The 23,336-nt window shown below is 40.1% G+C and overlaps 1 protein-coding gene across 1 annotated transcript in view; it reads left to right on the forward strand.

Annotated features, from left to right (window-relative positions):
• Window positions 1-869: 869 nt before the first annotated feature.
• LOC104598502 (alanine-tRNA ligase) overlaps window positions 870-23,336 on the forward strand; it is a 35,238-nt gene continuing 12,771 nt past the window's right edge. Inside the window, exons 1-4 of the mRNA XM_010260598.3 lie at window positions 870-1,209; window positions 1,368-1,434; window positions 1,553-1,630; window positions 2,506-2,558. Of these exons, the coding sequence (XP_010258900.1) occupies window positions 1,006-1,209; window positions 1,368-1,434; window positions 1,553-1,630; window positions 2,506-2,558 (402 nt within the window). The 5' untranslated portion in view covers window positions 870-1,005. The remainder of the gene's footprint in view (window positions 1,210-1,367; window positions 1,435-1,552; window positions 1,631-2,505; window positions 2,559-23,336) is intronic.

The following is a 23,336-nucleotide window of genomic DNA, read 5'->3' on the forward strand; positions in this document are numbered from 1 at the left end:
CCAAAAGAATAGTAATGAATCATGATGTAACTATGGAACCCATGAATCCCAAACTCTTTTGCACCGAAATCCTCGAAATCACCGCAACTAATTTCTCCTCTATTTTTAGGGAGCTCGAATCCACCAAGCAAGGAATCCATAGCAGCATTCTTAGACTAGCAAATTAGAGGGGCGGAGAGAAGGAAAGAGTGAGAAGAGGCGTGACGATGAATAGGCGACACTGTTGGTCTGGTTTTATCAGATGGTTGATAAAGAAAATTAGATGATACTTGAAGGACATTTTTTTTCTTTTTGTTTGCCACTTAACAGCTGGTTAACACTGGGTACTAAATCATCGCAAAATGAAATACAGGGTACCTATCGGAAATTTTCAGTTACTAGATTGTTGTGTTTTAAAGATCAGGTACTGAATGGGCACTCAACCTAAAGTACAGGGTACCTATCGGAAATTTTCCCAATGAAATATATAATTTTTTATCTTTCTTGTATTTTTTTATCCTGTTTCATGTTTAAAATAGTAAACCTGACTAATAATAAATAAGATAATATTAGTTGTTTAACTTATTAGTATAAAAATAAATTAGTATCATTTTGATTATTATTTTCAATATAATGAAGTCTATGATTTGATCCCAATCAAATAATCGGTTGTTTATAGTTATATTTATTTTATTTAAAAAATATAACCTAATCATAAAAAAATTGTATCTCCAAATGACATTTTAAAATTTTCCCCGCTGGTCCCAAGGTACAACACTTGCACGATAAGAGGTGGCATAAAACTGCTTGTGCCTAGCGATATATTGTTTTGAGTGTTAGTTGCAGATCCAAGTGCTAATGCTGTGAACTATGATGCATGAGCGAAAACTGATGCATCCGCAACGTTGCAGCTTTCACGACCAGAGTCCTCTCCGCCTTCAAGAAAGAAACTAGGAAGATCTGAAGAGAGTTAATTATAGGGACAAAATAAACCCTGACCGGCCGAAGCTTGAAGTAAACGCTAGAATGGTGACGGTTGCAGACTCAGAAGAGAAACCTGAGTTATCACCAATGGAAAATCAACAGACGCCATGGATTGAGTACGCAGTTCAGCAGGCTCAGCTTGTCCAGAAAACAATCCAAGAGACAGTCGATTCCACCATAGAAGTCGCTGGATCTCGTCTATCTGAAATACGTTCCACTTCCTCTGCTCATCTCCACCAAACCCTAGTTCGTTTCTCAATTCCCAATTGCTATTGTTGTTGTTGTTGTTATCATTAGAACTATTCGTCACTACTAACTCTGTGTTATGATTGTTCATTTTTTTAATATCTTCAATTTAATCCAAATCTTAACTATATTGGCGTTGTCAAACTATTGAGTTTTAGGACAATCTGCAAGATATCAAGTCTGAGTTCAATACTTATGAAGATGTTTTCTTTGGGAAGATAAAAGGTCCGTTTTTTTCTTTCATTAGCATTATTCGTGAAGCTGGGATTGGCAATATTATGGGTTTCCTTTATTCCAATTCTGTTTCATGTGTATTAAAATATTTCATCTTCTTTTAGTGCAGATGGTTTAACTCTTGCAGCTCTGCATCCTATGATTACGTGTGGCGTGGCAGCTGGAGTGGGGCTCGTGGCATTAAAAAGTATGTTTCATTGTCATTAGCATTTGAATTGTCTACTGGCGTTCCATTCAGAGGCTACTTTTGGTTTTGTAAGATTCGATGAATTTAGGTCTTGATGGTAGGAGAAACTTTCTGCGTTTATTAGATTGGTCTTACCGGTTGGAATATTAATGATCCCGACCAATTTGATTTCCTATTTTGAAAATAAGAAAATTCCCACAGAGAATATGGGACCTAGTTGTATCGGGGTTCTGACATTCTAGGACAGTAGCTATTGTTTATGATTTCCTGTTTCTCTCGTTGCATCACATGTTTGGGGTGTCTATTGTTCAGGGCTTCTCTTGCATCTGCTGTATCAGAACGCAGTTCTTGTATAATGTTTATTCTTTTTTTTGATAAAAAAGGATAAAAGTTTTTCAATCCCCCCATGCCCTTTAAAGGACTATGCAAGAAGGTTTAAGCTAGCAACCTTCTCTCGGTGAAGGGTGTCTTTAGCTGCACTCTCAACCAATGCATCCTCTAATTGATCAACAAAACCTCAGATTATTGCTTTTGATAAGCATGTATATCTAGATGGAACTATGGAATTTGGTCCTCAATTCCAATTATATATTCCTTGCTTTGGTTCTTCAAGATTCAACCTTCTTACTTTATTCCTGTTCATGACTTCATGTATATTCTTTAACTCTATCTCTTTACCATGTCATATTTGTGATTCTATTGAATTTTGAAATTTGCCTCCTATACCTATGAAAGGTTTGCAGTTATGTGATTTCTAAACTGATCAACAGTTTCAGCAGTACTTTGTGTCTTTGATCTTTATTATGTACAGGTTATAGTTTGATATTGTCTTCTATAAATCATCTTTTGTTACCTCAGTTATTTCCTCTTTGCAGGACCAAGGCTTTTCTTATACCACAGTACCCTGCGCCTTTTCATGAGTGAAGAGGTAAGAGTCAAGAACATCAATTTCAATACTGTGTAATCATTTTCCACGTTCAAATTAGTAAATTTTGTCTGCATTATTCATTAGTTCATTTTTTGAGTTCAATCAAATGCTCATTCATACAATGGTTAGAAACTTGATTTAGTACCAGGAAGCTAGTGTATTATTTCAAGTTGAATTTATTGCATATATTTCCTTCACAGGGGTTGTCATGCTTGAGCAAGTATTTTAAGATATGTCTTTTTGATCTTGTTCACCTGTTCCACACTCTATTCATGGAACATTAGATAGGCTATAAACTATTAAAAGGAAAAGAATAGGGTTAGCCTAACATGTGTAAAAAAATTCCCCTTTCCTCAAGTCAAACTGGGAATATAATATAGGATATTTGGTTTATTTTCTTATGGCATTTAATTTAGAGCCTTCTTTTTTTTTTCCTGAATTGTAGTTTATTGTTGCATATCAAAAAAAGGAAAAAAATCTTTTATTGTTTATCTCATTCTGACCTTTTTGGTGACATCAACTTTGTAAATCTTCAAGTTGTAATATTCCTTGTTTGTCTAAGTCTATTTTATTTTATTTTTCTTTCACACAGTTTCCATTTGAAAAATTTGTTTTAATACATTCTATTAATTAATAAAAAAGTGTATCTAAAGTATTGCCTGGTGGCAACCTAGGATTCTTAAGGCCTATCACCTAGGTGACCAACTAGTTGGATGGGTATTATCATTATTGAGGTGGCAGGGTGAGACTAGATGGCAGGGTATCATCTTGTAACTCGAGTGTTTGGGAGGGGACCTAAGCAACAGAATGGTAATTTTTTGACAAGTAGCATCTATAGTTATTGGATAACTTCCATTTTGAAAATACTGAAAGAAGGCCAATGATAAAGAATTTTACACAAAATTATCATGACAGTGAGAAACAATCACTCAAGTTATGAATTTTCATCACTTTCAGTCATAAATTTCAATATTCCATTACACAATATGATAAATATGATTCAGCAAAGCATCAAGACATATAATTATGAATTTCCATCAAACAAAAATACAAACAAATAAGCAAAGCGGCACATCAATAGCATAGTAAATCAATGCAAATGAGTACCACAACACATGGAATCCAATCAAATAAACAAATAATCCAAGCTAGAAGGTATAGCATCAAGAATTCAAGCAATTAAGTAGAGTTCAAAGAATGGAATAGATTAGAGTTTGGGAGATTGAAGGAGAGGAAGACTGTTTTAATTTCAAAAATTGAGGAAATTGATAGGAAGAGGAAGGTTCTCTAGGATAGGGAGACAAGGAGTTGAGGTGGAGTTGTAAGAAAGGGCTAGAGGTGACTCTTCTTAGGGAGGAAATTAGTTGGAAAGAAAATTCGAGAGAGAAGTGGATTAAAGAGGGGAACGATAACACTCGATTCTTTCATTCAATTGCTAATGGAAAAAGACAAAAGGGTTTTATTTCCTCTCTATCGGTGGTGGTGGGGGTGTAGAAACCACAGATCAAGGTGAGGTAGCAAAGGCCTTTGTGGAACACTTTAAATCAATTTATAGAAGGCCACTCAGTTGGTCAGTGGGAGGATTTAATTGGAATGTGCTAGAAGCTAACCAAATGGACTTTTTGGAAAGAAGGTTTGAGGAGGAAGAAATTAAGGCAACAGTTTTTTCTGTGGATAGGTCAAAGGCACCAGGGCCTGATGGTTTTACAATGGCCTTTTATCAAGATTGTTGGGACATTACTACGTGTGATTTGATTAAAGTGTTCAGGGAGTTTCACAGAAGGGGCAAAACCAGTTTGGGGATGAACTCAATTTTCATTACCTTGGTCCCGAAGAAGACTTATGCTTGCAATTTGAGAGACTTTAGGCCGATCAGTTTAGTAACAAGCATTTACAAATTGATTGCCAAAGTGTTATCCCTTAGGGTCAAAAGGGTGCTTCCTTCATTAATCTCCCAGTCTCAAGGCGCCTTTATTCAGGACAGACAAATTGTTGACTAGATCTAAATTGCAAATGAATGTGTAGAGGCCCAAAAAAGATCAAAGAATAAGGGAGTAGCAACCAAATTGGATTTGGAGAAAGCTTATGACCTAGTGGATTGGGAATTTATTATCAAGCAGGATTTGTGGGTTTTGGGAGTTGTGGTGCAAGTGGAATAAAGGTTGTTCGGAAACTAGCCATTTTTCAATAACTGTCAATGGTTTGGTCATTGATTTTTTTAAGGGCTTATAGGTTTAAGACATGGTGATCCCCTCTCTCCCTTTTTCGTCATGTTGGCATCTTAGGTCCTTAGTAAACTGATTTCAAGAATCAGTTGTTTGCAGTTGTTCAGAGGCTGGTTGTTAGGGAGAGATAGGGTTGTGGTGACTTATCTCTAGTTTGTAGATGATATTTTAATCTTCTGCAATGAAGAGAATAGGGAGGGGATTAAGAATTTGAAGGGATCTTAGGGTTGTTCTAGAGACTTTGGGTTGTGAGAGTGGAGAGTAGCCTCTAAGATATTTAGGGCTGCCTTTAGGTGGTAACCCTAGATTGTCTAGTTTTTGGACTCCAGTGGTGGAAGGGATTGAGAAAAAGGCTTACTGGCTGGAAAAGGAACTATATCTCTTTGGGTGGAAGAATAACTTCAATTAAATAAATTATTTCTTCTAGTTTATTTTATGTCAATCTTTAGGATGCCTCAAGTAATGGTGAAGTGAATTGAGAAGTTAATGAGGGATTTTCTTTGGGAACTGGGAGGGGGTAAGAAAGATCACTTGTTAAGATGGGAATTAGCGGCGAAAAGGAAGGAAGAAGGGGGTTTGGGTATTGGGAATGCGAGTCTGAAAAATCTGGCTCTTTTGAGTAAGTGGCTTTGGTGATTACCTCTAGAAAGTGACAGGTTGTGGCATAAAATTGTGACTAGTATTCATGGGGGATCAAGGAATGGATGGGAAGCTGGTTGTCTATATAGAGATACTCTTTTTGCACCTTGGAAAGCTATACACGGTATCCTCCCTTGTTTTCTTAACTTCGTAAAATATGATTTGGCTCCCAGATAAGATTCCGAGAGGATGTTTGGGTTGGGGAATCTCCATTGAGAGATGCTTTCCCTTCCCTCTTTGCTCTTTCTAGCCTTAAGATAGGTTTGTGCCTGATTTCATTCAACATCATCATTCTTCCTTCGGTCTGAGTTGGATTTGGGCTTTACTAGAAACCTTAGAGAGTTGGAAATCCTGTTATATCCAACCTGTTGAACATTCTGGGCTCCATTTTCTTTGATATGGAGGGGAGAGATGCACAAATCTGGTCCCTTAACCCTGTAGGGGCTTTCTCAAGTAATTCATTCTAGTCTCTTATTTCTACTTCCTCCTCCCCCTCCTTTCCTGTTAAAGAGGTTTGGTGTATTCCTATTCCTCCTAAGGTGAGTGTTTTTTGCTGGGAAGTTGTCCATGGATGTATTAACACATGACTTGCTTCAGAGGAAAGGGCCTAAGTGGTTCTTGTCTCCCAACTAGTGTGTTCTTTGTAAGCTGAATGATGAAACCATGAGACTGCTTTCATCTCTTAATCTCCTGTCCCTTTGTTTGCTATATCTGGGGGTGGTTTCTTTTTTTCTTTTTTTTGGTTGCAGATGGTCTCCTGCCAATTTGGAGAGGTTGTTTAGCCCTACCGTGTTGAGGAGAAAAAAAGGAGGGGCAAAATCCTGTGGAGATGTACAAGAGCAGCAGTGGTCTGGACTGTGGGAAGAAAGAAATACAAGAAACTTTGGGGAGAAGGAGAGAAGTAAAGAGACAGTTATAGAGACCATTACCTTTAGGGTTGCTCATTGGGATAAGACCTTGAAACTTCACAGATTTCAAGGTGAATTTTTTCTGGAGTTGGGGGGGTGGTATTGCAGAAATTCCTCTAGGAAACCAAAATTCTTAGAGGTTTGGTCACCCTCAGGGGAAGGTTGGTTGAAACTGAATTTTGATGGCAGCAGTATGGGTAACTCAGGCCCCTTAGGAATTGGAGGAGTACTTAGAGATGAGGATGGTGCTATTTGTGCCTTGTTCTCAGGCCCAATTAAGCAGGGTGATTTGGCCAGAGCAGAATTTCTAGCAGCACTCTGTGGGATTGAGAAAGCCAAGGAAATAGGAGTTAATAGGCTGATAATTGAGGGTGACTCTAAGATTGTAGTGAGACAGTTGAAAAATGAATAGGAGTGACTTGGCAATTGAAAAATGAGTTCCGGTGTTTTAAATTGCCTGCAAAAGACATGAATGTTCAAGTTAGATGGGTCAGAAGATCAGCTAACAGCTTGGGAGACAGTCTTGCTAAGCAGGGGGTTCAGAGAAACAGATGTTTTGGCCATTTGGGCATACTTGTAGTTTCAGTTGGGGGTTAATTCTGTAAAGGGCTTGCTTAGTTGCTTTTTATCACAACTTCTTTTTTGTACTCTGTTGTTTCTCATTATTAATAAAATTCTGACTTTGTGTTGCTGATAAAAAAGTAATGAACAACATCCTGTTATATGTACACTATGATTTTATGTATCATAGAGCACAAAAAAAATACAACATTGTGTACAGCATATGATAAGTTGCCTATGGAAGTCATGAAAAACATCAAAATATTAGTCAAGACTTCTGGTGAGATTCTGATGACGTTAAAAAGGAAAGGGATCATTTGTTAAATTGTGTCTCTATGTGCAGAAGTAAAGAAGATTAGGACCTTGCTTCAGGTAGGCCAAGGAAAAATACCTCCATTGTACAGAAACAGTTGTGGTTGTGCTGTTCTATAGAGAGAAGCAGACCTTTGGCATTCAATTATCAATAGCAAGTACCTTATTCACTTAAATGGTTGGGACTCTAGACTAGCGATAGAGTCAACCAAAGTGCCCTTGGAAAAGCAATAAAAGCTATTCAATCTTGATTTGACAGGAATATCAGGTATTCTCCTATCTAAATTCCCAGAGAGATTTTTGAGGACCTCTTTCTGAGGTCAGGTACCTTCTATTCCAGATAACCTAGATTTTTTTCTCTTTCCTTTGATAAAGATAAGCCAATCTCTTCAGAGGCTTTTCACACTCAGGTCTGTATTGGGACTTGGGTTTTAGGAGAGGGTTCAGGGACTTCAACAATGAAGATCTGGGTGCTTGTTACTTAACCTTGGTGGGGTGTGTATCCAATTGGATGGATATGACGAGAAGATATGGTGTATGGGCCTTTTAAGCTCTTTTTTTGCTCATCTCATGATTGGTTTTCAGTGAAAGGTGTTTGAAATGGTCCTGCTCCACTGAAAATATGGATCATTTGTATTGGTTTTAGGAGGGGCATATAGGGATCATTTGTATTGGGCTCAGTTGTAATTTTTCTATTTGTGGTTTAACCACTTCTATGGGAGAGGTGCCAGTCCAAGGCATGTCTGTATTAGCTTGAATTTTTAAGTTAATAAATTCTTAATTATTCGAAAAAATGTCCTACTTCACTGAAGATTAAGCTTATTGCTGGGAGGCAGTCCCAATATTGTCAATATTGGTGAGATATGTCAATCGGACACCCACACAATCAGCTTGATGTAAAAAGAGTTGGCTGAGCTATCTTCTTTACTCTGTTTCCCTTTCAAGCAAAAACCTTCTAAAAGATGGATTTGAGACTTGACCCTCCCATATTTCTTAGAGTTTGTTTTTGTACAGTTTCTCAAATAACTCAACCTATAGAGCTGGGGACAAATGAATCAAAGTTTACCTGTTGAGCACTGATAGTCCCCGTAAAATCTGATTCAATTTCCAATAACCATCTGAAAAGAACACTCCGAAACAAAATCTGATGCAACCTTTGTGATCCCTTTCCAAGTCCTAACAACATATGGGGTACTAACAGGGCTTGGATCTCATCCAAAATTGCAATCTCCAGTACTACTCTCCTCCAAAGGGCTTGCTGCTTCTTCCTGAATCTCTATATCCATTTTCTTAGTAATACCTTGTTCATTAGTCTAACCCTTCTGTAAGAAGGCCCTTTGTATCTTCTTTGTTCTATCTGCAGTCAATGCTGGAATTCTAATTAGAAGGTGTTGAGTTGGGCCGATTTCAAGTTATTGGGTCCAGTCTTTTATTTTTATTAAGTTGTTAAGTTAGGAAGTTATTGGGCTTTAGGCCCATTAGTTTATGTTATTTAAGTTGTGATTGTTCAGCTATTTAAAGTAGCCGCCCTACTAAGGGCATTCTTGTAATCTGCCATTCTTTTATTTTTAAGTATATAAATCAAAAGGGGTTGGCGCCAGATTATTCAATTTTGGCTTCATCCCATTCTTTTTTCTTCTTCTCTCTCTTTCTCTCTTGCTTGTTGAAATCTCACAGTATCTTCTACTTTTCTTCACAAAGTATACATCAGAATTAGTTATCAGCTATTTCTACTTGGTATCAGAACAAGCTGAAGGTTTCTTGAGCTGCTCTATCATGCAGCTCTAGATCGGCCAACTGCATGGTGATATGAGAGGCTAATCGAAGACCTCAGGTAAGCCCAGTTTTTGGATTTTTTGGTGGATCTGTTTTGCCCTATAGCTGGTCTAGGGTTTCCCATCAAATTCAGGAAGAATTGGTGAAAGGGGGAGAGTCCTGGTTTTGTAGGACTCTTCAATTTTGACCTAGGAAGTGACACCCTAATTTTTTAGGGTTCCTTGGAGTTTTTTGAAGAGGGCGGTTCAAGTCCTACCTTTTTTGGATGTCTCTGGAGAGAGCGGCTACCTCTTCTCTCTCTTCTCCCATCCCGTAGAAAGGGAATATTTTGTGGAAGGATCATCTAGGGTACTAGAAGGGTGTCTGTGGTACCTGAAGGAATTTGTTTCATATTTTGCCATCTTAAAGTGATCTTTTAACCCTTTTATGGGAATTATGGAGGGTAACGGAGCTGAAAACAAACCCGGGAGTGAAATGAGACCAGTGAGAGGTGTCAGAGACCTTTTCGGGGCTGAGACCATCATTACAGTTAAGTTAGATGGTACAAACTACTTAGAATGGTCACAATCTGCAAAAATGGCCATTGGTGCTCGTGGAAAGTTGGGGTATATCATTGGTGAGGAAGTGAAACCCGAGACTAACAACTCCTGGTGGGTATAGGAAAATTATATGGTAATGACTTGGCTGTGCAATTTGATGCTGCTCCATATAAGTAAAATCTTTTTGTGGGCAAATACAGCTAAGGAAATATGTGATGGGGCTATAGAAACCTACTCACAGAGTGAAAATGTTGCTAGGACCTATCAGTTGAAGAACCAAATTATTGCTACTAGGCAGGGAGATAAACCTATTGCTGTTTATTTTTTGGCCCTTAAAACTCTGTGGCAGGAGATTGACCATTTGGAGACAGTTGTTTGAAAAACCACTAAGGATGCAACTACCTACTAGAAGCTCTTAGAAAAGTACAAGGTCTTTGAATTTCTTGCTGGTCTTAATCCCGAATATGATATTGCAAGGCAACATATCCTTTCCAGGGATAGTGTTACTCTCTCTCAGGCATATGCCTTTGTATCAGGGGAAGAGAGTAGGAGGAATGTGATGATGAAGAATTCTGGTCTTGAACAATCAACCATGGTCAATATTGTGAAATCAGGAAGGAAGATAAGAAGGATTTGATTTGTGACTACTGTAAGAAGCGTAAACACACAAGAGATACCTCATGGAAGCTTCATCCTCATCTTGTGCTGAATAGACTCAAAAACAAGAAGGGAAATGTTAACATGGCAGTCACTGGTGACATACCTAGCTCCCATACTACAACTACTTTGGAGTCTGTTGCAGCTGCTGCAGTAAGGCCAAACTTGAGAGATATGGGCAGTTCCTAAATCAGCGAGATACAGTCAGCCCTAATCTAGTAACAAGTGGACAGCTAGGTACAGGTGGTTCTGGTGGTCGACATTCTACTTCCTTTGCTCATACAAGTAGTTCACATGCCACTACAAACTATGTTTCTATTACAGGTAAGGAGGGACCTCCTTGGATTATAGATTCTGGAGCCTTAGAGCACATGACCCATAGTTCCACTTTTTTCTTCTTACCAACTCTGTTTTGGCAGAGACAGTCTCCACAACCAATGGATCTCATGTTCCCATTGCTTGGAAGGGGTCTGTCAAGATTACTGATTCCATTTCCCTACCCTTTGTCCTTCATGTTCCCAGATTGAATACTAACTTGTTATCTGTTAGTAGTTTGACTAAGAACTTGAACTGCTTAGTGATTTTTTCTCCTGGCCATTGTGTTTTGCAGGATCTGGTTTCAAAGAGGACGATTGGGAGTGGTCGTGAGGTGAATGGAATCTACCTCCTGGATGCGCTTCCTCATCATTGGAGTCATCATGTTAGCAGGGATTTTGAGTCAGAGTCTGTTGGTCAAATTATGCTTTGGCATAATTGTTTGGGTCATTTGTCATTTTCTTCTTTGCGTTTCTTATTTCCAAAGCTATTTGAGTCTGTTAATTTGTCCAGTTTAGAGTGCGGAGGTTGTCAGCTTGGAAAACATTGTAGACATTCCTTTATAGCTAGTAATAAAAGGCGTTCATTTGCTTTTGATATTATTCATATTGATGTGTGGGGACCATACCATGTTCCTTCTATGGGTGGCTACCGATATTTCCTTTTATTTGTGGATAATTTTTCTCGGTATTCTTGAATTTACTTAATGAGATCCCGTGACGAGGTACCATCCTTGGTTCGACATTTTCATCAGATGGTGCTAACACAGTTTGGGGGTATGAATGAAGGTGTTCAGATCAGACAATGCCAGGGAATATTTTGAGAAGAACCTTGCTCCGTATCTGTTAGAGTATGGAGTTATCCATCAGAGCAGTTGTTCTTACAGTCAACAGCAGAATGGCATTGCAAAGAGGAAGAACAAACACATTGTTGAGATTGCAAGAAGCATGATGATCACATCTACTGTTCCAGTTCAGTTTTGGGGTGATGCACTTCTCACAACAGTCTTCCTGATTAATAGGGTGCCCTCTCGTCTACTTGGATTCAGCACCCCATTCAGCCTCCTCTTTCCTGAGGGGGAGATGTTCCACATCCCTCTCAGGGTTTTTGGGTGTGTTTGCTTTGCACATGTTCTTGGTCTTCACCGCTCGAAGCTCGATCCAAAGGCAAAGAAGTGTGTTTTTCTTGGGTATGCAGAAAACTAGAAAGGGTATTGCTGCTATGACCCAATCTCTGGGAGTCAGTATGTTACTATGGATGTCACCTTTTTTGAGTCCATATCCTTTTTCTCAAAGGGTTCTTAGGGGAGTGTTTTGGGGAAGTGAGTGAGCAGTCTATTCCTCTTCCAGTTCCAGTCCCTGTATTCACTCTTGTGTCCGATCCTCCTATGTCACCTATCTTATCTCCTCCCTTGCGTCTTGTTTCTCAGTGTTACTCACGACAACGACTTCACGAGGAGGTTTATTCCATTGCAGCAGAACTCACATCACTTGTTGGTTCCTTGGAGACTCCAGATTCGACTGACATGGACTTAGGTATTCCTCTTGATTTCTCTAATGTTTCAGTTCCGATTGATTCTACTAATCCCATTACAGATGACCTGGACCTTCCTATTGTACTCAGAAAAGGGAAGAGAAAGTGTATTGCTCCTTGTATCTCATAGTACCTATCCTACATTGGACTTTCTCCTTCTTATCGAGCTTTCCTTTCTTCCCTTGACTCTGTGTCTATACCCAAGGGTGTCAATGAGGCTTTCTCCAAACCTGAGTGGAAGATAGTTATGCAGGAAGAGATGGAAGCCTTAATTAAGAATTAGACATGGGAGATTATGGATCTACCAGAGGGCAAGGAGACTGTTGGATGCAGATGGGTTTATACAGTTAAATACAAGGCAGATGGAAGTATAGAAAGGTATAAGGCCAGACTGGTTGCAAAAGGGTACACTCAAACCCATGGCATTGATTACTTAGAGACCTTTGCACCAGTTGCAAAGAAGACTTCTGTTCAGATCCTTCTCTCTCTTGCTGCTACATGCTCTTGGCCCTTGTTCCAACTTGATGTAAAAAATGCTTTTCTGAATGGGGATTTGCAAGAAGTGTATATGGATCTTCCTGTTGGTTTCTACAGTGATGTTGAAAAGGGGAAGGTATGCAGGCTGAAGAAGTTACTTTATGGTTTAAAACAGTCTCCTAGAGCATGGTTTGACAGGTTCAGGAAGGGCTTGATTGCTTTTGGCTACACTCAGACTCAATCTGACCATACTTGTTTGTGAAGCGGAGGGGGTCCTTGGTGTCAGTCTTGATTGTTTATGTGGATGATATTGTAGTCACAGGAAATGACCTGATGAGATTGACAGTCTGAAGAAGAATCTACACAGAGAATTTGAAATTAAGGATCTTGGGGAGCTGAGGTATTTATTGGGCATTGAGGTTGCAAGATTAAAGATGGAATTTTTATTTCTCAGAGGAAGTATGTTCTGGACCTTTTACAAGAAACAGGGAAACTTGGAACAAAGGTGAAGCTAGAGGCTTGTACATAGAATTAATGCATCAGAAGGTGAGCTGGTAAAGGACATTGGGAGATATCAGAGAGGAGGCTGTTGATAGGATTCTTGCTTATTTGTAGGGACACCCAGGCAGAGGCATACTATTTGCTGATCATGGACAGCTGAAGCTAGAGGCTTGTACAAATGCTGATTGGGCAGGATGCCTTGATGACAGGAGATCTACATCAAGAGTTTGCACTCTTGTTGGGGGTAATCTAGTCTTGTGGAAAAGTAAGAAATAGACAGTTGTGGCAAGATCAAGTGCAGAAGCTGAATACAGAGCCATGGCACATGGAGTTTCAGAGCTTCTCTAGATCCGCTTCTTGTTAGGAGAGATTGGTGTTGAGGCAAAAGAACCTATGATGCTGTACTGTGATAATTAGGCAGCAATTAACATTGCCCACAACCCAGTTCAGCATGACAGGACAAAGTACATTGAAGTGGACAGACATTTCATAAGAGAAAGGGTGACTTCAGGGGAAGTTTGTCTTTCATACATTGCTTCTGATTTGCAGCTTGCTGATGTTCTCACAAAAGGTGTTGCAAGGAACAAGCTGGAGTATGATCTACGCAAGTTGGGAATGTGTGACATTTACTCCCAACTTGAGGGGGAGTGTTGAGTTGGGTCGATTTCAAGTTATTGGGCCTAGTCTTTTATTTTTATTTTTAAGTTTAGTTAGGAAGTTATTGGGCTTTAGGCCCATTAGTTTATGTTATTTAAGTTGTGACTGTTCAACTACTTAAAGTAGCTGCCTTACTAAGGGCATTCTTATAATCTGCCATTCTTTTATTTTTAAGTATATAAATCTAAGAGGGGTTGGCGACCAGATTATTCAATTCTGACTTCATCCCATTCTCTTCTCTCTCTTTCTCTCTTGCTTGCTGAAACCTCTCAGTGTCTTCTACTTTTCTTCACAAAGTATACATCAGAATTTGTTATCAGCTATTTCTACTGAAAGAAACATATTGTAGATTGGTATGCTTTTGAGAAAACAATAAAAACTTTGACGAAATATTCCATACAAAAAGATCACATATAGAACCTATAAAGAAAGAAGGGAAAAAGAAATGAGTGAAGAACAAAGAGCTGAAAGTTTATTCTAGAAGGAAAAAGATAGTGATCTCAGCAGAAGGGACTGCTCAGCATAACTGACCAAGAACCAGTTGGCAACCAACCATGGTTCAGTTACAAATAGCAAACCAAGAAATCAAGATTAGTGTAATAAAATACCACATGCCCATTTCTGAGATATAAAAAGAGGTCCTGTACTTACTTGGAGGAATAAGAGAAGTTTTATTGAATTTCCACTCCAACTCCCACTTCTCCATTGTTCACTCCCACCATCTTCAACCTAGGAGGCATCTTCTCCCTCGAAGAGAAGCCTGTGTTGAGGTAGAACCTCAACAATTTGGTATCAGAGCGAGGAAAACCTAAAGACAACAGTAGGATGCCGAGCACCAGATCTGGGACTGTCGACGAAAGGGTAGATCACATGGAGATTCAAAGACACAAGGTCACTAGTGATTTGCAAGATATCAAACAATCATTGGCAGCGGTCATGGCACAACTGGAAAAGAACGCGTTGGTAGGAAATCTTGAAAATGAGAACGAAGAATCTAGCCGAGAAGTTGAAGGAAATAGGAGAGAACCAGGAGCCATCCATGAGGACGACCAAGCTCAACTTTCCCAACTAAGCTGGTGACGACCCCATACCTTGGATTTTCAAACCTGAATTTTTTTTTGAATATCACAACACACCGAGCCATCACAAAGTCTCCATAGCCTCCTTCCATTTGGAAGGAGAGGCCATACTGTGGTTCCAATGATTCCGCAGGTCTCATCCTCAGGTCTCTTGGGCTGACTTTATGGAAGCCTTGTGCATAAGGTTCAGGCCAGTTGGATTTGATAGCTACGATGAAACCTTATCGAAGCTAAAGCAAACGGGCTTTGTGCGAGATTATCAAGTTGAATTTGAAAAGCTGTTGACAAGGGTACACGGCTGGCCGGAGATTGCTCTTCTGGGATGTTTCATCGGCGGTTTGAGGGAATAAATTAAAGTGGAGGTGAAGGCCCTCCAACCTCTGCCATTGCTCACAACTTTCAGTCTCGCCAGAATTTAGAAGAGAGACTGACTTGGCTCAAGAAACTCAGTCGACCCTCTCTTATGGCCTACCCAAGCTCAAACTGGACCCAACGGTTCACTCTAGCTATCTTGAATGAACCAATCAACCACTGGCCTATGTCTACTGGAAGGAATGGGTTGGCCAAACATCAAGAAGGCCCACAATCAAGATCTATGGCGATAGTACCTGCACAATCCCTCTCAAGAAACTTTCATGGGCCGAAATGCAATCGCGTAGGGACCGAGGCCTATGCTACAACTGCAAACAAAAATTTGTGCTGGGCCACATGTGTAAAGCCCAACAACTATTCATGCTCCAGACCGAAGAGATAGAAGAGGAGACCTAGACTGAAGTCATAGTTGCAGAACAAGGTGAGCCCAACCCACTATAAATATCATTGCATGCCCTCATTGGAATAAAACCCCCACAAACCATGAGGGTTTTCAGGTCTATAAAAGGTCGAAGAGTTTTTGTCTTAATTGACAGTGGTAGCACCCTGAACTTTATAACTCAGGTTGCCGCCAAACAAATGGGCTTACTATAGAACATGTGGATCCATTCACAGTTCACGTAGTAGATGGTAACCAAATAAAGTGTGAAGGTATTTGTCGACAAATCACACTTAAAATATAGGAACAACTGTTCACAGTTGATTTACATCCTTTAATCTTCAGTGGGACTGAACAACTGTTCACATTTGTGATTGGTCACAATTAACAATGGACTTCACCATAGAGGGCAAACAATGCCACTTAACAGGTCTGAAGCCAACTTCACCCCAGCCAAATGGGCAGAAAACCATCATCAAAACATGCCAGGATGAGGACCAAATAATCTTCATGAAAATAGGGGTGGAACCATCCAGCTCGGTACTAGCATTAGAAGAGCCCATTCCAGCAGAAGCCCAACAAGAATTATAAGAGCTCCTTAAAGAGTATTCAAATATATTCCAAGAACCAAAAGGCCTACCACCCCAAGGCCCGCGGACCATCGAATTGAGATAATTCCAGGTGAGTCCCCATCAAATGTAAGGTCATATCACTACCCAAGATTCCAGTGGGAAGAAATGGAAAAAATTGTCCAAGAATTATTAGAGAAACAATTTATTCAGCCGGGTTCTGTCCATATTCGGCACCTGTGTTACTAGTCAAAAAGGACAGAACGTGGAGATTTTGCGTGGATTACCACACCCTAAATCAGATTACAGTTAAGGATTGTTTCCCCATTCTACTCTGTTAGTGTCGAGTATGTAGGGGTATTTATGTCTTTATACTTATGTTGAGGTTATTGATGTGTAATATTATGTTAGAACTAGTGTCCCTCACTTAAGTAGGGACACATGTGTCTTGTCTATTATGTTAATAATATAAAACACATCTGGCTGAATGGGAGAGGTAATTTTTCTCTCATTCGAACCAGACTTTTCTTCTCTCTTTTTCTCCTCTTTTCTTTCTCTCTTTCTTTCTTCTTCTCTCTTCTTGGCTGTTATCAGACTAACAGAACTCTAGGGCAGGCTGAATCATAATATGGTATCAGAGCACAACTAAGCAACTCGGATCTGCCCAGATTTCTGTTTTCTGCACACCCAGTCTAGGGTTTTCTCTTGGTTTCATTGCCATTGGTTGGAGATAAGGGAAAGGGCTGAAAAGGAGTGGTCGCCCTCTTTCCTTGGAGGTTTCTATGCCTCCAGTTGTGCTGTTCGTGGTCAGTTGCTGTGGTTTCTAAGAAGCCCTCCCCTAATCGATAAAGAGAAGAGGGCTGATTCGTGTGGTGTAGTGGGTGTCTTGTGTGGTCTGATTTTTTGTGTGGTTTGATTTTTTGTGTGGTTTGATTTTCGGGTGATGAGGTAAGAGATTTCTATGCATTTTTTGTTATGAATCAAATAAGAAGTATGTTTCAGATCGTATGGTGGGATTTCAAACTGTAGTGTGCTAGGGTTTTTGCTGTTATCAGTGTAATTCGAAGGGGGAGCAGTCCTCATATAGTGTGGTGAGATTTCAGGTAGTCGTGGGGTAGGGTTTGTGTAAAGAGTGCAATCTTCAGCAATAACAAGTGTTGAAACCAGTGTGTGGTGTGGTCTAGTGTGCAATGTGCCGAATTCAGCAATAACAGAATTCAACAATGGGAGATAGCAGTGATAGCAAATCTAATGTGATGATACCTACTGGCTATCTGAATGTTCAAATGACCTCCATTAAACTGAATGAAGAGAATTATGTACCTTGGGCTAAATTTGTAGAAGTTTTTCTTAAGGCAAAGAAGAAGGTGAAACACATAAGGGAGGAAAAGCCCTCCACTGATTCTCATGAGTATGATGACTGGGAACAAGATGATGCACAGATTATCACGTGGTTATGGAACAGTATGGAACCCGATATTAGTGTAAATTTCATGTTTCTTAACACTGCCAAAGATGTGTGGGACCATGCTAAGTTGTATTTTGGTCAAGACATCACAACCAGAGTATATCAACTGTATCAGGAATACTTTAATCTGCAGCAAGGCAATCAAAGTCTTGAGGAGTACTATGCTAGTATGAGAAACGTTCGTAATGAGTTGAATGTTTATCACCCCCTCACTTCTGATGTCAAAATTCAGCAACAACAGAGAGAATAACTTGATGTGACTTGATTTTTGGTGGGGCTGAAATCTAAGTATGAACCAGTGCGGGCTCAGATACTAGGAGGGTCAGCTCTCTCTTCCTTAGAAGAGGTGTTTGCTTGACTTCAGAGGATTTCCATTGGATCTACTGAGAACTCTAATGTTTCTGATAGATCAGCCTTTGCAGTATCGAGGGGCTGTGGTGTTAGAGGTGGAGCTCGAGGAGCTCAGTCTGGCTGTAGTGGTTCGGTATATGGCCGGAGTGGTGGTGGTGGACCTACATATAACCATGGTGGTGGTCGTGATGGAGGTAGAGATTTAGGGGGAGCCCATGGTAGAGGACGTGGTTCGGGTTCGAGGAGGTGTACTCACTGTGGTATGGATGGACATACCATTAATTATTGCTATGACTCGCATGGTCCACCCTTAACTTGGGCCAATCATGCGATGACTAGTGACAACAGCTTCAGACAGGAGAGTCGTTCTGCTGATCATATGCTTCCTACATCCACAGATGTTCCCGGGAAGGAGATGATGAGTGTCCCCTGTGATGAGTATGAGAGGTTTGTCTAGTCCACATCTCAGCAGAACATGGCTACTCTCGCACACTCAAGTATGGCTTGTTTGGCATCCACACCCAATCCCTGGATTATTGACTCTGGAGCCTCCGATCACATGACTGGAACTCCAGGTGTGTTTTCTTCCCTATCTCATTGCTCAACATCACAATCTGTTACCCTTGCTAATGGTTCCACATCCTCCATTTGTGGTGTTGGCAATGTTAACATGACCCCTTTTATCCTCAGGTTTGTATGTCCCTAAATTTCTGTTTAACCTTGTCTGTTAGTAAGTTGACCAAGTCCCTCAATTGCTCTATTACTTTTTACCCTTTGTGTGTTTTTCAGGATCTCAAGACGGGGATGAAGATTGGTGGAGGGCATGAAGTTGGTGGATTGTATTATCTTGACGGTGGTGGTAGAACATCAACAACTCTCCTGTTATCTCTCTCTCCTCTCCAGTGGCACTATCGATTTGGTCATCCTTCGCTGAAAGTTTTGAAGTCTTTGGTTCCTTCGTTGAGTCAATTTCTGTTTTAGATTGTGAGTCATGTTAGTTGGGGAAACGTCATCGTGTTCCCTTTAGTCCTAGGGTTGATAACCGTGTGTCGAGTCTTTTCTCTTTGGTTCATTCAGATGTTTGGGGTCTTTATAAATTGATATCATACAATGGATATAGATATTTTGTTATTTTTGTTGATGATTATCCAAGGATGACATGGCTCTATTTAATGAAAGAAATGAGTGAATTGTTTATCATTTTCCAAAAATTTTATACTGAGATTCGCAATCAATTTGGTGTTCACATTAAAATTTTTCGTTCCAATAATGATCGTGAATATTTATCTTCATCATTTCAAGAATACGTGGACCAACATGGCATTTTACATCAGACCTCATGTACCTACACTCCACAACAAAATGGGGTGGCTGAGAGAAAGAATCGCCATCTTTTGGAAACAACTCGATTCCTCATGCATCACATGAATGTTCCCAAATCCTTTTGGAGTGATGCGGTGCTTATTTCTTGCTTCTTGATTAATCGGATGCTCATGTCTATCCTTGATGGTCATTCCCCGTTCACTACCTTGTTTCCGACCTTGTCTTCGTTTCCTCTTTCTCCTCGGGTTTTTGGGTGTGTCTGCTTCGTCCATAATCTGGGCCCCGGGAAGTACAAGTTAGATGCACGATCCATTAAGTGCATCTTCCTTGGCTATTCCTGGACCCAGAAAGGGTATAAGTTTTATCGTCCTAGTTCTCGACGTTCTTTTATGTGTGCTGATGTTACCTTCTTTGAGTCTACTCCGTTTTTCTTGGGGTTCAGTGATGTTTCTTCCTCTTCATCACCTCCTCTTCCTCTTTCAGTTGCGGATTCTGTTCCTCTTGTTCCAGCTGTGACCAAGTCCTTGCCTCCAGTGCCACCACCAGTTGAACGGCCACCTATCCGTCAAGTGGATACACATTGCCCACATGTACCGGCTGCTCCTCCAGCTCCATCAACGTCGACAGATCCGACAGTTGTCCCCACACCAGCCCTAAACCCAGTATCTGATTTTGATCTTCCCATTGCCTTGTGGAAAGGTAAATGCACTTGCACCCTTCATACTATTTCTAATTATGTTTCACTCACTCACCTTTCCGCTTCCCATAGCTAGTTTATCTCTTTGTTATCCTCTGTTGTTGTCCCTAAGGATGTCCAGGAAGCCCTTGCCTCTCCAGGATGTTTAGGAAGCCGGGAAGCAGGCTATTGGTTGTAAGTGGGTTTATACTGTTAAGTATTTACCTGATGGTAGTGTAGAGCGACTGAAAGCTAGATTGGTTGCAAAAGGGTACTCCCAAACCTATGGTATTGACTACATAGAGACCTCCCCAGTTGCTAAGATAGGTTAAATTTGTGTTGTGATCTTTCTTGCTGCTATGTATGATTGGCCCTTCTATCAGCTTGATATCAAGAATGCTTTCTTCCATGGTGATTTGCTCGAGGAGGTTTATATGGAGCAACCACCGTGGTTTGTTGCTCAGGGGGAGGATGGTAAGGTATGCAGACTAAAAAAGGCTATTTATGGGCTTAAACAGTCTCTTCGAGCATGGTTTAGTAGGTTCAGTGAGGTGGTAAAGAAGTTTGGTATGAAACTGTGCCAAGTTGATCATTCAGTCTTCAGTCATAACTCTCAGGCAGGAAAAATCCTATTGGTGGTGTATGTAGATGATATTGTTATTATCGGGAATGATAAAATGAACATTGACAGGTTGAAGACTTTTCTGCAGGAACATTTTCAAACAAAGGACCTTGGTAAATTGAAATATTTCTTGGGGATAGAATTAGCAAGGTCTAAGCATGGTATTAATTTGTGTCAGAGGAAAAATGTGCTTGATTTGCTGGAAGATACCGACGACTTGTAGGTAAACTGAACTACCTAACCATTACTCAGCCAGATATTTCATATGCGGTTAGTGTGGTAAGTCAATTCATGTAGAAACCTCTGGTTCCTCATTGGGATGCGGTTCTAAGAATTATGAGGTATTTGAAAGGGGCTTCTGGTCGTGGCTCGATATACAAAAGTGGTGGAAAACTTGAAATAGGACATACTGATGCTGATTGGGCCGGTTCTATGTCTGATAGGAGATCTACCACAGGCTATTGCACTTTTCTTGGGGGTAATCTGGTGACATGGAAAAGTAAGAAGCAGACAGTCGTGGCGAGAAACAGTGCAGAGGCAAAATATAGACCTATGGCACATACTACTTGTGAATTAGTGTGGCTAAGGAACCTTCTACAGGAGATAGGATTAGGGCTGTTTATAACAAGACCCAAACCGACCAAACTGACCAACCCGATCCGATTCAATTCGAGTTGGCCGGTTTTTCTTCAGCACTGGTTGGTTTCGGGTTACAAAAAAAACATAAACCGATATGAAAACCGAAACCAAACCGACCCAAACCGACTTAGATATATATTATATATATAATATATTTCAGATATTATATATATCTGATATATTTCAGTTTTACTATATATATATTTCAGTTTTAATATATATTTCAGATATATATATATATTTCAGCTTTATTTCAGAAATATACATATTATATATAAAATTTCTGATATATAAAATATCAGTTTTAATCCATCAAATCATTTTTAATTTTTAGGCATCCAACCTTTGCTTTCTTAGACTTGAATCCTTTACCGTTCACATCGAGAGAATCATTCACAAAACCGACCCAAACCGACCCAACCTGATTCAAACCGACTAGGTCGGTTTTACTTAGTACTGGGTCGGTTTTAGTTTCATTTCTAGGTAAACCGACCAGGTCGGGTCGGTTGGAAAAATGCCAGTAAACCGACCCAACCCGACCCGTGAACAGCCCTAGATAGGATACAATGTTAACACTCCAATGAAGCTCTACTGTGACAATCGGGTTGCAGTTCATATTTCTTCTAATCCGGTGTTTCATGAAAGAACCAAGCACATAGAGGTTGACTGTCACTTTGTGAGAGAGAAGGTGCTGAGTGGAGTGATAGACACTGCATATGTTAACACAGGGAACCGGTGGACAAACTTATTTACTAAAGGGTTGAGTCGGGGAAGAGTGGAGTACATATGTAACAAGCTGGGATTATATGATATATACTCACCAGCTTGAGGGGGAGTGTTAGTGTCGAGTATGTAGGGGTATTTCTGTCTTTATACTTATGTTGAGGTTGCTGATGTGTAATATTATGTTAGAACTAGTGTCTTTCACTTAAGTAGGGACACATGTGTCTTTTCTATTATGTTAGTAATATAAAACACATCTGGCCAAATGGGAGAGGTAATTTTTCTCTCATTCGAACCAGACTTTTCTTCTCTCTTTTTCTCCTCCTTTCTTTCTCTCTTTCTTTCTTCTTTCATCTTCTCTCTTCTTGGCTGTTATCAGACTAATAGAACTCAAGGGCAGGCCAAATCATAATACACTCATTGATGAGTTACTAAATGATCTACAAGTAGCCATGTTATTCTCTAAGCTCGACTTCAGATTGGGATATTATCAAATAAGTATGCACTCGGAGGATGTACCAAAAACAGTGTTTTGCACACATGACAGTCATTATGAATTCCTCGTTATGTCGTTTGGGCTCACCAACGCCCCATCAACATTTCAGGCCATCATGAACGAGGTATTCCGACCATACTTACATCGCTTCATACTAGTCTTCTTTAATGATATTCTTTTTTTTTTTGATAGGAAAAAGTAACTTTCATTAGATAATTGAAAAGATTACAAGCTTACCACCCACAAAGTGGATGGAAAAAGAAAATCAAAAAATTACAAACAGGCCCAAAACAAGCCTCCCTAGTAACTCCTTGCTTAGCTAAAGTGTCAGCCATTCCATTTTCTGACCTTCTTACCCAATTAAAGTGCACCCCAATCTCCCTTGCTAAGCTAATAATCTCTCTTAGAGGCTGTCTAAGAGACCACACTCCCAGATTTCTAGTTTGCATCCACTGTATTACCAGATTGGAGTCACCTTCCACTTCTAATTGTTGCATTCCCCATTGTTTCGCCAATTTCAAACCTTGTAGTAAGGCCATTACTTCTGCCCTTTAATGAATCTCCCACTCCAATTGGGCCCGAGTAAAGGGCCAAGACTTTTCCTTCCTCGTTTCTGTACACACCCAACTCCCGACTGACCTGGATTACCCAAGGAGCTTCCATCAAAGTTTAGCTTCACCCTAAACTGAGGCGGTGGTACTCAACAATCTTGTACCACAGGGGAGGAAGGTGAGGATATAGCTATAGCACTCCAATTTCTAATTAAGTCCGCTGAGGAGAAATCCTTGAAAAGATGATGTACTTTCAGCCAGTGCATAACTTTGATGGTGACAACGTCTACAAGTGCTTCCTTGGATTTTTCTTGCCCTAGGAAGATCCTATTGTTTCTCTCTTCCCAAATTGACCATAGGATGGAAGCTCTTGTTATTCTCCACATTTCCCTGCCCCTTTTCCTTGGTTGTCGGAAGAAGCTAGACTCCC

Source organism: Nelumbo nucifera, chromosome 6, assembly GCF_055504915.1.
Source record: "Nelumbo nucifera cultivar China Antique chromosome 6, China Antique-T2T, whole genome shotgun sequence".
Lineage (NCBI taxonomy): Eukaryota > Viridiplantae > Streptophyta > Magnoliopsida > Proteales > Nelumbonaceae > Nelumbo > Nelumbo nucifera.